This window comes from Scyliorhinus torazame, chromosome 3 (genome assembly GCF_047496885.1).
Source record: "Scyliorhinus torazame isolate Kashiwa2021f chromosome 3, sScyTor2.1, whole genome shotgun sequence".
NCBI classification, from domain to species: Eukaryota; Metazoa; Chordata; class Chondrichthyes; order Carcharhiniformes; family Scyliorhinidae; genus Scyliorhinus; species Scyliorhinus torazame.
In genome coordinates this window covers 143,658,997-143,673,954 of record NC_092709.1, presented here as the reverse complement: position 1 = coordinate 143,673,954, position 14,958 = coordinate 143,658,997, and the positions used below count along the sequence as shown (strand labels likewise).

General features: G+C 48.4%; 1 protein-coding gene across 5 annotated transcripts in view; it reads right to left on the bottom strand.

Annotated features, from left to right (window-relative positions):
* Positions 1–14,958, bottom strand: part of shroom3 (shroom family member 3) — a 646,833-nt gene that overhangs the window by 36,470 nt on the left and 595,405 nt on the right. For all 5 annotated transcript variants that reach the window (XM_072496330.1, XM_072496332.1, XM_072496331.1 and 2 more), the window contains one exon: positions 11,277–14,619. In XM_072496330.1, the coding sequence (XP_072352431.1) occupies positions 11,277–14,619 (3,343 nt within the window). The remainder of the gene's footprint in view (positions 1–11,276; positions 14,620–14,958) is intronic.

Sequence of the window (14,958 nt, the reverse complement as noted above, 5' to 3'; positions counted from 1 at the left end):
AGTGGTTAGCACTGCTGCCTCACGGCGCCGAGGACCCGGGTTCAATCCCGGCCCACTGTCCGTGTGGAGTTTATACATTCTCCCTGTGCCTGCGTGGGTCTCACCCCCAGAACCCCCCAAAAAAGAGATGTGCAGGGTAGATGAATTGGTCATGCTAAATTGCCCCTTAATTGGAAACAAAAATTGGGTACTCTAAATTTATTTTTTAAAATGGAAAAATCGCGATTTGCACCCGGCGCCGATTCGAACGCCATGCTCCAGTCCCCTGCTGACGCCCTGCGCGGGCGGATTTATGCACAAACCACCATTTGAATGGATTTAAATCTCATTAGCAGTTTGGACACTGCATACTTCATCCCTCCACCTCTCTCAGGCAGCAGTCACACGGGTGCGAATTGGTGCAAGTATTTACAAGCGGTGCCTGGGCTCCGTGGTTGCTGAGGGGGAGTGACAGAGTAAAAACCTCTCAAAAACGAGCAAAACTTGTCGGGCGTGCTGGGCGGTTGCTGCCTGTGCCGGGGGAGTAGTGGGGAAGGACTTGGTGCCACGTCTGCTCACTCAGGTTGTCCCCCTCGGGATCAGGGTGGCCTGGCTCAGACCGCCATTGCTGCAGTATGTGATTTAAATGCACCCATTTGGTGCTACTTACAGGCTCCTGGCTGTTTCACACTGCTGACTGCTCACTGTGTCCTGTAAGTATTTAGAGATCCTCTGGTGATGGGGGAGCCCAGCCAGGTCGCTTCTCTGGAAAGCTTCATACCCCAGCAATATCATCAGGGGGATGGATGTGGCCATGCTCAGTCAGTGGCCCACCAGGTGTTGCCGCTCCTCAGAAACCCAACCCCACTGCATAGGACGCAAAGGATTAGCAGAGCTATCCCAATCAAAGGACACCTGCACTGTGGTCTTTGAAACCCGCCTAACATACTGCCCCTCCCAGAGCAGAAGTCTCAGAAGTGACCCGCAACCCTCAGGGTCATGAGCTGTCTCCTCCTGGTGAGGCTGGCAGCACTGACTGCCTCTGCCCCCTCTTCCCAGGTGCTGTTCAGCTGGACGGGCTTGAGTCTGCGGCCCGCCCTGGGGAAAGAGGGTGTCCCTCTTCTCCTCGGTGGCATCAAGCAGTATGTCCACGTCAGACTTCCAAAATCAGGGGGCAGTTCTTCGTGGAGCCATCTTCGTGGATGGAATGTGTGGTATAAGCAGCTCCAGCTTGTCAGGCGTTTTAGCGCAAATTCCAGCCCCAGAGGTTACGCAGCCAGCGAGGATGGGAATTGCTTCCAATTCACACAGGCAGAGTGCTGGCCTATTTGCATGTCCTGAATATGGGAACAAATAGCACCCCCAATGGGTACACCAGATGCACACTGTTCAGTTCTGGCGGGATCATTTAAGTCTCCCAAACGGAGAATCCAGCCCTACGTTTGATTATTTATTTTGACAGATGTGAACTAATTCTTTTGATGGATGCCCAGCAGAAGGCCACATATTACAGTGGGCCTGGAGACTGAAGAATTTAGATGAATGGGGTGCAAAGAGGCAGCATGAAACTTACTGGAACAAAATAATAACATGTTGCTTTGCCTGTCAAGGCCCCGGTTTTCTTTCACTGCTTATTGTAATGTTGAAAAGCTCCCACCCTAAATTTATTCAGAGAAAATGTGCAGGCCAAGACTGTACACACCAAATGGAAAATACAAAGTTTTCTAATCTCCAAGAATTGCACAAACTCAGCCTGCAGTCTGCTGTTATAACATTAATTAAAGAATAAATTAGCCTCTAAATAATAGCACACAAGGAAACTAATGAAACTATTTGCATTTCCTGGCCATGATAAACAGCAGCAGCTGCATATGCTTTGCCCTGCTTCTGATTAAATAAAACTAAAATCTCCATTGCATTCTTGTTTTGATTTAATCCGATGATCCAGGAAGAGACAATATCAATTGTACACACGTTGAGAGGTTATCAATTCATCAGAGTCTGATTGTGCACTTATCCTGTTTATATCTTATCAATGAGATATGTTACATTATCTGTGCTGCTACCTCACGGTGCCGAGGTCCCAGGTTCGATCCCAGCTCTGGGTCACTGTCCGTGTAGAGTTTGCACATTCTCCCAATGTTTGTGTGGGTTTTGCCCTCACAACCCAAAGATGTGCAGGGTAGGTGGATTGGGCACGCTAAATTGCCCCATAATTGTGAAAATGAATTGGGTACTCTAAATTTATAAGAAAAAAAAAGAAAAATCTGTACTGATGCAGAATACGTAATATAACAGGTGCCGGAATGTGGCGACTAGGGGCTTTTCACAGTAACTTCATTTGAAACCTATTTGTGATAATAAGCGATTTTCATTTCATAACAACTAAGGTACAGGAATGGCAAGATCATAATCCAGCGACGTTTAGAAGGGACCTTAAGGGAATAACCTCATTCCACCTCAGCATTCTACCAACTGAAAGGTAACTGCAAATGCTTTTAACACTTGAAAATCTCCCAGGTAGCTGTTCACATTGCCAGGGTAATTTTAAAATGGAGTTTTTAATCTTTTTAGTACGGGAGTACTCCACCAGATTTATGCTCACATTAAATTTAACCAGCATTTGAACCCAACTGAGCATAGCTCTGTTCAACGATGTGAGCCAGCAATTATTATTCGGAGGCATCGTTGAGAGCGGCCAGTAAACCGGTACCTCAAGCATAATTGTGCCATGGGAGTCACTGCAACATGATGACTGACACTAAAGACTGATAAATACCTGTGCTATTCATCAACACAGACAGATAAAACCTATAATGAGAGGATGCAATTAATGGGTAGTGTAGGATTACAAAGGATTTCCTGACAGCTCAAAGTCTGGTATTCTAACTGTAGAGCTTTAGCTGGAGTCCTGGTAAATTCTCTTGTCGTTATTATAGAACTTGCCAAGCTCAGAACAGTTCGCATGACCGGAAACAAAAATCATCACTTTTTTGATTTCTTAAAGCATTCTTACTGGTGTCATGGTAGCACAGTGGTTAGCACTGTTGCATCAAGTGAAGTTATGCTTTGATTTACTCCCGGCTTGGGTCACCGTCTGTGTGGAGTCTGCATGTTCTCCCAGTGTCTGTGTTGGTTTTCTCCGGGTACTCCGGTTTACTCCCAGAGTCCAAAGATGTGCAGGTTAAGCGGATTGGCCATGCTAAATTGCCCCTTAGTGTCCAAAAAGGTTAGGTTGAGTTATGAGGATAGGGTGGAGGTGTTGGCTTGGGTGGGGTGCTCTTTCCAAGGGCCTGTGCAGACTCGATGGACCGAATGGCCTCCTTCTGCACTGTAGATTCTATGACACTATCTATGACAAACTGGTAACTACACCCATATGCCCTGTTAAATTGCTCCGTAACAGATTTTGCACTAATCAATGTTGATTTCTCATTATTGGGAGCACAATTCTGGATACTGCCGTTGACACAAAACTTGGCTATCTAATAAATAGTGAGCATGATAGTAGAAAACTTAGGGAGGATATAGACAGACTGGTAAAATAGGCAGACACATGGCAGATGCAATTTAATTTAGTATGAGGTGGTGTACCTTTGGAGAGGCAGGATACTCTAAATGGTATTCTTTTGAGTGGAGACGGGGAACACAAGAGAAGAGAGATCGGGGGATAGAGGGCTGCACGGTAGCATTGTGGATAGCACAATTGCTTCACAGCTCCAAGGTCCCAGGTTCGATTCCGGCTTGGGTCACTGTCTGTGCAGAGTCTGCACATCCTCCCTGTGTATGCGGGTGCTCTGGTTTCCTCCCACAGTCCAAAGATGTGCAGGTTAGGTGGATTGGCCATTCTAAATTGCCCTTAGTGTCCAAAATTGCCTTTAGTGTTGGGTGAGGTTACTGGGTTATGGGGATAGGGTGGAGGTGTGGATCTTGGGTAGGGGGCTCTTTCCAAGAGCCGGTGCAGACCTGGTGGGCTGAATGGCCTCCTCCTGCACTGTAAATTCTATGAAATATTCACAAATCCTTGAAGGTGGCAGGGCAAGTTGGGAAGGTGGTTAAGAAAACATATGACTACTTGGCTTTGCAAATAGGACCACTAAATTCAAAATTGGGAAGTCATGTTAAACGTTAACATATTTCTGGTTCGGCATTAGCTGGAACAATGTGTAGAATTTTGGGAACCATGTTGTAGGAATGATGTCAAGGCCTAGGCAAGGGTACAGAGGAGGTGGTTTACCAAGATGATATTTAGGTGGGGAAGTTGTGTTTTATGGAGAGAATTATGAAGCCGGCACTGTTCTCCTCAGGGCAGAGGAGGCTACGGGGGAGCCCTGAAAGATGCATTCAAAATTATGAGGAGCTTCAGTAGAGACAAATGTATTTCCTCTGGCAATTGGGTCAGTATTCAGAGATTATGAATTTAAAACAATTGACATAAGATTTACAGGTTAAAGATTTGGAACACACTTGAAAAGGTGGTGTCATCAGATTCCTCCCACAGAAACTTTCAAGTGCAATTGGACATGTACTTGAAGAGGGCTAATTTGCAGGTTATGGGACAAAGCTGGGGTATGTGACTGTTTGTCAGTCCCTTCAATGAGCATATCAGGCAGAATGATGGCCTCTTTGTGCTGCAAGATTCCATGACTTGGTGAATAACTTCAATTTCTATGCCATCCAGGGATTCATAAATTCCTCTGATTTTACGAGGGGATATTATCGGAAAAAGACAATGAAGGTAGAACGTAGAAAATATTCTACCATGGTAAATCTGTTAATAAATTTACACCTCAGATCTCAGAATTTTGCATAAATATCACACCCCACTGCAAAACCATCAGTCTACCATTTACATACAATACACTGAATACCAATTTCTCAGCTATATGGTAGCTTGCGCTATAAGATTATTGATTCAAATCCTTGTTTTCTCCTCTCTTCTGAAGGTGAAGACTCGTGCTTCCTAGAGCTGTGATGCCCAGACAACCGGCAGCCCTTGGGTTGTTCTCCCGACAGTACACTGTCAATGTGTGACCTATGACAATGAATATTGGAGGCTTCATTGTCTGTGGTGGGCCTCTTGGCTAAGCTAAATCAAAGCATAACTTCACTTGATGCCCACAAATACATATTTCCGAGGACTTATGTAGGTGGAGATCGCATGTTAGGTGGTTCCTGTTACAGTCTTTGGTTTTTGGGTCTTCATGCTCGGCCTCAGGGCTACTTTTTGGATGAGCTAGTGTGGGAATCCCTAAGGAGTCGGTGGAATGTCGAAGTCCCAGAAAGGTCAGGGAAAGAAGGGGTGAGCAAAGTCCACCAGGGAGTGCGGCTGAGACCAACGGGAGCAAAGATGGCGGGGGCTGGTTCATCGGGTGGGGCCACCACAGTGAAGACTCTGACCGAGGTGGTGTTGGGGGAGTTTGAAAGGCTATTCGCGAAACATTTAGAGGTGCTTCGGAGGGAGATGATGGCTTAATTTAAAGAGTGGGTGGAGGAGGCGCTTGCCCCGATCTAGACCTCATTAACAAAGTCGAGGTGCGGGAGCAAGGAGAGACGATGGGTGTGGAGGAAGCATTGTTGCAACATAGCTACCAGTTCACCTCGACGGGTGAGCAGTTGCAGAGACTGGCAGAGGTCAATAAAGGACAAAGACCCAAGGTGGAGGACCTGAAGAACAGGTTGAGGAGACAAAATTTGAGGATTGTGTGTCTGCCCGAGGGTTGGAGGATCCAAAGCCAACTGAGTATTTTGAGAATATGTTCATCAGGTTGATGGAGGAGGAGGCAGAGCCCTTCCTCTAGGAGTTGGACAGGGCACATTGGTCGCTCTAGCCGAAGCCTAAAACAAATGAGCCACCAAGCGCGGTCATCGTCTGCTTCCACAGCTACCACGTGAAGGAGAAGGTTTTGGGCTGGGCGAAGCAGAAGCGGGACGTGAAGCAGGAAGGCTTTGGTACATGTATATACCAAGATCTTAAGGCAGAGTTGGCAAGAAGGCCTTTGGGCGGGTGAAGGTGGCATAGTATAGCAGTGGGGTGAGGTTCGGAGTGGTCAACCCTGCGGAGCTGAGAGTGACTCACAACTCAAATGACTTTATTTTTAGTCGGTGGAGGTGTTTGGTAAGACGGAAGGACTGGGGCTGTGATGAAAGTTGGGATCTGGGCTTTGATGGTATGGACTGGGAATGTTTATCTTTGAGCTTTTTCCCTGTGTTTTTGTCAATGTTTTTTTTACATGTGTTTCTTCTTATGATGTGTTTTTTCTTTGTTTAAGGGATGTGGTCTCCCCAACTCTGTGGTATGGCTGGGGTGGTTGGAATAGCCTTTTGGTGAGAGTATGAGGTGGGGAGGTGGGAGGGTTTCCGGGCATGAGAGGCCGGGTTGTTGAGGGTGTGGTGGGGAGGAGGGGTCACCACGCTCGCAAACAAAACTTGGCTAGTGAACGGTAGTATGGTGGGAGAAGGGTCCACAGTCGTTGGAGCTTGGTCGAGCAGGTGATGATGGACCTGGGAGGTGCTAATGGTGGGGGGAGGGGATCAATACTGGGTGAGGTGTTTGCAAAAGGAAGTGGATGGGGGTTTCTGGGAAGGGGGAGTCGATGGTAACAAAAGGATAGGGCAGGTCTGGCTGGACGGGTGGGGCCTGGGGTAATGGCAGATAGGAAGGGCGGGGGGGAAGAGAGACCCCTGGTCAGGATGGTGATATGGAACGTGAGGGAATAGGGGGACCGGTGAAGAGAGCAAGGGTTTTTGCACATTTGAAAAGTTTAAAAGCCGATGTAGTGATGCTGCAAGAGACCCATCTGAGCTTATGGTGGGTTGGGTGAGCCAGGTGTTTCAAAGTAGGGCTCAGGGGGGTGGCGAATTTGGTGGGCAAGCGGGTGAGGTTCCAGATGGAGAATATGGTGGCGGATCTGGGGGGCAGGTACGTGATAATGGTGGGTGTGTAGGGAAGGGAGGTTGGTGGCATATGTAAGCGTTTGTGTCCCCATTTGGGATGATGCGGGGTTTGTGATGAAAACGCCGGCCGTAATCCCGGATTTGGATACCCATGAGTTGATTTTTTGAGGGGGGATGGGGGACTGGACCACACTGCTGGAGAAGGGGTTGAAAAGTCCCAGTTGCGTTTACTGACCCCATCGGGGGATTGTGGTGGTGGTGGGGGAGGGGGGGGGAGCGAAGGTGATGGCCAGGCTTATGAGGGAAATGGCTGGGGGGTTGACCTGTGGCGATTCTTACACCTGAGGGATCGGGAGTGTTTTTTTTTCCCCCGGTGCACAAGGCATGATCTCGGATCACACTCCACACTGGACAGACGTGGTACTGGAGAAAGGATGGCCCAGAAGCCGGGGTGGAGGATGGATGTGGGGTTGTTGGCGGACTGGAGCTTCTGTGCTAAGGTGGGAAACTTAATTGAGGAGGACATGGGGGAGTTCTCGCCGTCTGCGGTTTGGGACGCCCTGAAGGCAGGGGGGAGGTGATCTTGTTTACGGGTAAGGTGAATAGGAAGAAGAGTGAGGAACACCAACGGTTGATAGAAGAGATTTTGGAGGTGGATGGGAGGTATGCGGAGGACCCGTATCCGGTGCTCCGGGCAAAGAGGAAGCAGTTAATAATAATAATCACTTATTGTCACAAGTAGGCTTCAATGACGTTACTGTGAAAAGTCCCTAGTCGCCACATTCCGGCGCCTGTTCGGGGAGGCCGGTACAGGAATTGAACCCGCCTCATTCTGCATTGCAAGCCAGCTACTTAGCCCACTGTGCTAAACCAGTTGCAGGCGAGGTTTGACCTGCTGTCCATGGGGAAAGCGGTGCCAGCTGAGAAGAGTTAGAGTGCCCGAGGTTGGGAGAAGTGGAGAAGGCTGGGCTGGAGGAGCCAGTGGAGGTAGAGGATGTGAGGGTGGCAATCGGGAAGGTACAGGCGGGGAAGAGGGCGGGGCCGAATGGGTTCCCGTTAAATTTTACAAAAAAGTTAAGGACAAACTTGCACCGTTGCTGGTGGAAATATTCAAGGACGTGGTTGTTGGGGGGGGGGGTCTTGCTGAAAACGATGAGACAGGCCGCCTTCTCGTTGCTGCTTAAGAAGGATAAGATCCTGGTGGAGCGTGGGTCGTACAGGCTCCTATCTCTGCTGAATGTGAACACCAAGATATTGGCAAAGGTGCTGGCATTAAGGCTGGAGGTGTGCCTCCCAAGGTAATTGGGGACGATCAGACAGGGTTTGTTAAGAACAGACAGTTGTCTTTGAATGTGAGGTGGCTGCCGAATATGGTGCTCTCTCCAGCAGAGTTGGAGGTGGTGGTGGCATTTGATGTGGAGCAAGCATTTGACCGGGTGGAATGGAGTTATCTGATGGCGGTATTGGAGAAATTTGGGGTTGGGCCGAAGTTTCTGGATGAGTGCAGTTGCTGTAAAGGGAACCGGTGGCGAGCATGCGCATGAATGATATGAATTCGGGTATTTTTCATTGCACCGGGGAACGAGGCAGGGGTGTCCCATGTCACCCCTTCTTTTGCGTTGGCCATAAAACCTTTGGCCATCGTGCTGAGGAACATGGAGTTGTGGAAGGGGGTAGTGAGGGGGGGGGAAACGGGGACGGACACACACACACACACACACACACACACACACACACACACGAGTTGTCCTTGTATGCGGATGAGTTGTTGTTATCCATTCCGGAGCCGGGCTCCTCGATGGGGGACGTGATGGGTTTGTTACAAAGGTTTGGGACATTCATCAGGGTATAAGCTGAACTTTGGGGAACCTGAGTATTTTGTAGTTTCCTCTCCATGGGCAGGAGCTGGGGTAGGGGGGGTTGCCATTCCATGTGGCAGCGTCTCACTTCAGGTATCTGGCGGTGCCGGTGGCCAAGGATTGGGCAGGGCTTCGGAAGTTGAATTTCTCTAGCTTGGTGATTTGTCGAGATGGGATAATCTCCCTCTGTCGCTGGCGGGCCGGGTACAGGCGGTGAAGATGAACATTTTACCATGATTTGTTTTTGTTTCAGTGCCTGCCGGTCTGTTTGCCGAAGGCGTTTTTCAAGGGGGTGGGCAGGCTGATCCCTTTGTTTGTCTGGGTGGGATGGTGGCCAGGATAAGGAAGTGGTGCTTCAGGGGGGACGGGACGGCAGTCGGGTGGGTGGGGCATTGTGCCTCCCAAATCCGATGTACTATTATTGGATGGTGAATGCAGAGAAGGTTTAGGGATGGAATAGGGAGGCGGGGGCTCTGTGGGTAAGGATGGAGGGGTCGGGGTTGCAGGTGCTGGCAACAGCACCGCTCCCAATGGCCCCAAGAAAGTATTTGGTGAGTCCGGTGGTGGTGGCCACGATGTAGATTTGGAGGCGGATTCAGCAGCATTTTAGGTTGGGAGTGAGGTCGTGGTGATGCTGATCAGGGAAATCACAGATTTGAGCTGGGGAGCTTGGATGCGAGGTTCCAGGGATGGAAGGAGAGGGGGATCAGGGAGATGAAGGATATGTTTCTGGGAGGGCAGTTTGCAAGTTTGGAGGAGCTGAGTGAGAAGTTTGGGCTAGTGCTGGGGGAGAGTTTCCGGTACATGCAGGTGCGGGATTGTGCGAGGATGGTCTCCCGACAACCCACTTCTTTGCTGTTGGAAGGGATGCTGTCAGCGGGGGGGGGGTTTGGAGAGGGGGCCATCTCGGTGATTTATGGGAGGATTTTGGAGGAGGATAAGGTGCCCATGGAGGGGGTTACGGCTAAGTGGGAGTAAGAGCTGGGGGGGGGGGGCATTGGAGGAGGGATTGTGGTGTGAGGTGCTACAGAGGGTGAATGCCTTGACTTTGTGTGCGAGGCTAGGGCTGATACAGCTGAAGGTGGTGAACAGGGCACAACTGACAAAGTCAAGGATGAGCCAGCTGTTTGAGGGGGTGGTGGATGTCTGTGAGCGATGTGGGAAGGGTCCTGCGAATCATGCGCATATAGTCTGGTCCTGCCCGGGAAAGGTTTTGGAGAGTGGTTTTCAGCACCATTTTGGGGGTTTTGTATGTTGATGTGGAGCCCAGTCCCTTGGAAGCCATATTCGGGCTGTTGGATCAGCCGGAGCTGCAGGCATGTGCGGGAGCAGATGTCTTGGCCTTCACCTCGCTGATTGCTCGTAGGCCTTGTTGGGGTGGAGGTCAGCTTCTCCATCCTGTGCCTTGGCGTGGCGGAGCGACGTGCTGGAGTTCTTAGCCTTGGAAAAAGTGAAATGTGCTCGAAGGCAGGCGAGTGATGGGTTCCACAAAGGTGGGGTTTGTTTATTCTGCATTTTGGCGAGTTGGTTACCGTTGACTGATGGGGGGGTGGAGTGGTCGAATGTGTTGGGTGGGTTTGTTATTGTTGTAAAATGTAAAAAGTTGAAAATTTGGAATAAGATTACTTTATAAAAAAGTACACATTTCCTGTAGGGCCATTGGGTGATGGTCAGACGAGGAAGACCATGACTAAATTTTACTTTTCCTAGCTCTCGCCCTCCCACTGTTACTTCAGCTGGAATAAAAACAGAAAACGCTGGAAACACTCAGCAGGTCTGGCAGCATCTACGAAGGGAGAAACAAAGGGAACTTTCAGGTTCTGTGACCCTTTATCAGAGTTCTAATGGAAGGTCATCGACCTGAAACCCTCTGTCTCTCTCCACAGATGCTGCCAGACCTGGCGAGTGCTTCCAGCATTTTCTGTTTTTATTTTGGATTTCCAGCACCTCGCAGTAATTTTTGTCTCTTTGGCTGTGGACAGCCAGACTCAGAGTGAGGAAGTTGCATTATGTGGAGAGAATTATGAAGTTGGGATGTTCTTCTAGGGGCTGGGAGCTTCCTTACCTTGATAGGCCATCACCACATCAGTTGCTGCATTTACTACAGGGTTATTGGAAGAACCAAAATTATGATTTATAATAATAATAGTCTTTATTATGGTCACAAGTACGCTTACATTAACATTGCAATGAAGTTCCTTTGAAAAGCCCCTAGTCGCCACACTACGGCGCATGTTCGAGTACACTGAGGGAGAATTCAGAATGTCCAAATTACCTAACAGCACGTCTTTTGGGACTTGTGGGAGGAAACCCACGCAGACACGGGGAGAACATGCAGACTGCACAGATAGTGATCCAAGCCAGGAATCGAGCCTGGGACTCTGGCGCTGTGAAGCACCAGTGCTAACCACTGTGCTACTTTGCGATTTATATCATTATTAAGTAATTGAATGTGGGTCATTGAACACAGACACTGAAAATGCTCTTCTTTGTGGCCAATGTTGCCCCTTTAACTCAGTTGTCAGTTAATTTTGCACCTACCTCGGAGATCATTTCAGCTGAGGGCGATGATCTTGACCGAACGTGGACAGCTATTGGGTTTTCAGATCGTTCGAGTAGGTTGTCGGCAGATGCAAACTTCCCAGAATTCCTTGCAGACGAGTGCCTATCAAACGCCGGCTGTTGCTGATGGTGATACTGATTTTGACGGGACTGATTGTACACTCGGACTGGATCCTGATGGACTATCTTATTTAGTGTTAACTCTGAGGCATACGTGCGTTCCATGTTCATTTTGTGCCGATTCAGTGAGGCTCCGCCACCTGCCTGGTGTGCACTGCCGTAGAAATCAAAGCTGCCAGATAGCCCAGGGGGGAGAGTCGAGGAAACACGAGCTCCTTCAGGCAATCTCTCAACCAGCTGGCGACCATAGATGCTCTGATCAAGCAGCGAGCTCATACTCGAACAGGAAGAAATGCTCTGATCATCAGATCTGCTTGGTTGCATGTAAGCACTTTGCGATCGTTCCTTAACAACCCCAGTTTCCTGCACAATAGGCCTTTTGCCTGTTTTTCGGTGAATGTAGTCAGCAAGGGCGTTCTGCTGCATCTGTTTTAGTTCAGGCTTAGACAGGTTCACTGTTGACAAGGTTCTTGCATCTCTTTCGAAAAGCCTCCGTCTGTCTGCCACGGATCGGAGCTCTGTGGCTTCGGGGAACGTAAACGTCCGATCTTTTTTTTGCTGACCGACAAATAAGGTTTCACTGTCCGATACTCCCAGTTCATTTATTTTTTCAGGCTCCGAGTACGATCGCTTCTTTTGCTCTGCTGTCAAGCGCTTCCTGTTTCCGATGCGTGCCACATGATGACTGCTTTGAAGCTCTTTGCTGCTGAAATCTGGTGTTGGATTCCTCATTTCTGTTGGCGTGATGCAATGCCTTTCCTTTGGTATGTGAAAGAGCTTTGCCTGAGACACTGACCCAACGTGGGCCGAGGCTGGCCTGTCAGGGGTCTTTTGTTTGTTCACAAACGGAGAGGTTAAGTCCAGGTCTTTACGCCGGAAAGAAGTGGCCCTCAGCACCTTGCTTTGAGCATCCTTCAGGCTGTTTCTGTAAGCTCGATTAAATGCATTATCAGGGGTAGAGCCCGAAAGATCGTCTTCCCAGAGCGTGTCTTTTTCAGCTTTTTCCATCAGCTGGATAGAACTTTTGCTCTTGCTGAGCTGGGCTCCCTTGTTTGTAATGGGAAGTGAAGCACGGTTACTCCTTTGTGCAGACTTAGCGGCAAACTGCAGCTCTTCATCCTGACGCATAACTTCCTCCATTTTATTACCGGCATCTCTACTCTCACATGTCAAATGGTGCAGGATAGGGGTCTTGTCTGCAGTTATTAGGTTGTTCAGCGAAGTTGATGGCTGCCTCGCTGGCTGGCCTTCTGTGACACTGTACCTGTTCCTCACATCATCCATGCAGATAATAGAACTTCTCGCACTGGAAGACTGGCTTAACCTAACGGAGTCTGAACCATAGTGAAATCCTCGGGTATTTGGGGCTCTCTCACTCTCGTGCTCACGCTGCTCAATCTTATTGACAGTCTCGAGCACAGAGGAACGTTTTGCCAGTTCAGGTTTTCCAAATTGACCACTTTGGGAACTCTGGGTGCTGCTGGTACTGTATCGTGACCTGCTGATATCAAACTTGTTTTGCTGCTCCTGGCATTGATTCTGCTCCTCATATTTTGGTTGAACTGTGTTGATTATGTCACTGTACCGTTTAGGGCACAATTGCCTTTCATAGTTACTCCAGTAGTCAGAGACCTGTTCTTTGCAATCTGGACCCCATTTAGGAGATAACCGGCTGTCATTGTAACTTTCCCACTGCTGTAATGTTTTTGCATCCAAACTTTGTTGCCTACGGTGAACCATTTTGCTTTCTTGGGGGTTCTGCCACAGAGGAGAGCTTTTTCTGTCTTGGTTCTCATCCTGCATCTGAGACGAATGATTTTCCCGTTCAATCTTCCTCTGATAGGATTCTCCATCCACTTGAACTTTTCCTTGCCAGCTCTCAGCTCGCTGTCTGGACGGGACTTTCTCGCTGCTTTTTCTTCTTTGCTGTATTTGTGAAGGTTCAATATTTCTAGAACGATATTGTGCATCGCTTGTGCCGGCACTGGTCGGGGAAGTGTGACAAGACAGTGGGCCAACATCAGGACACACTGGAGCCTTGTCAGGAGAACATTTTGAATCAGAGAAGGCATGCACCTTGTAATGACCATATTGTCCTTCTGGATGATTTGATACCTTCTCATATTCATTGTTAGAATCAAAGTGTGCAACATTGGATTGATAAACGGCAGACTTATTGACAATGCTTTGGTTTTTGCTTTCTTCTACATTGCACGGAGCACATTTAGTCCTTTCATTTGAATTTTGAGCGTTGTGTGTAATTTCTCTACTTAGAGCAGGGTAGGGTAACCCATTATTGCCGTTTTGATGCAAACAGTTAGTGTTGTTGGTTGGTGCCTGGGCATACCGTGGTTCAGGCTGAGGCACTGGATAAATTCCAGTTGGTAGCATTGCTTGACCTGGTTGAGGTGCTTGAGTGTAACTGTGCTTAGGCTGAATAGCTGGGCTACTTTCAGGGCTCTTCTCCAACACTGTGTTGAGTTGCCCTTCTATAAATACAGGCTTCAGTGAATGGGTTTGCCCACAAGAGCCCGTGCTGATATGGTGAGGCCACGCTCCCTTTGGCTGAGGTCGAACAGGCTTGGCCTGTCCATCCAGACTTGACCAGGAGGCAGGTTTCTCATGACTTCTAATTGCCATGAAACTGTCACTGCGGGTTGGAGGAAGAGGAGGTGCTTTATTATCTGACTCAAAAGAGCTCCTACTCGGGTTATTCCACACTGGTCCAATACTGTGTCTGTTGCCACTGTAGGGCTTATAATAGCTCCTGGGGTCGGTTTGGGCTCGGCCATTAGAGCTCTTAACGGTTGAGGGGCAGCTAACTTCATGTTCCTCAGAGATTCCGCTGTGGGAGTCGTAGACTGTTTTTACATACTTTATGTCAGCTTGTCTGATTCCTTCATGTAGGCTATTCCTGGAAGGCATGTTTTCCATGGAATAAGAACGTTCAGTGCGGAAGGTTGGAGCTGGGTATTCAGGAATACTGGAACTTGTAGAGAAGGAGCTGTAGGCAGAATCCCTCTTGCTATGATGGTGGGGAAGCTGATCTATGCTGTTGGTGGATTTGGCAGAGGAGAGGTTGCAGGAGTGGTAAGGAGGGTTGGTATGGTCCAGACTTTCCATGCTACCCCTTGAACTGTACTGATCAGGACTCCTTCTTAGATACCCGTGATCATAGCCAGAGAGGTCACTGGTAGAAGAACTGGTGAGGTAAAAGAAAAGTATTTTACCAAAGATTGGCACTGATAAACAGGTAAATTCAAACAAGAAAAAAAACAATTTAATGTCCAGAATCTACCGTGTGCAGTAATTGAATACATAAAATAAAACGTAGACAGGAAAAAAAACAATATTCTTTATTTATTATGTTGCCAAATGGAAGCTATAATATTCACGTACCTTGAGCTACAAAAATCAATATTATTGTGACTAGTTATCAGGGCTTCAAAAACCAATATTAACTTTCAGGGCACTATAAAAAAAGTGTTTGTGTGTTAACTTCAAGTTGCCTTTTGGTATGCTAACTATGCTAGCAGATCGG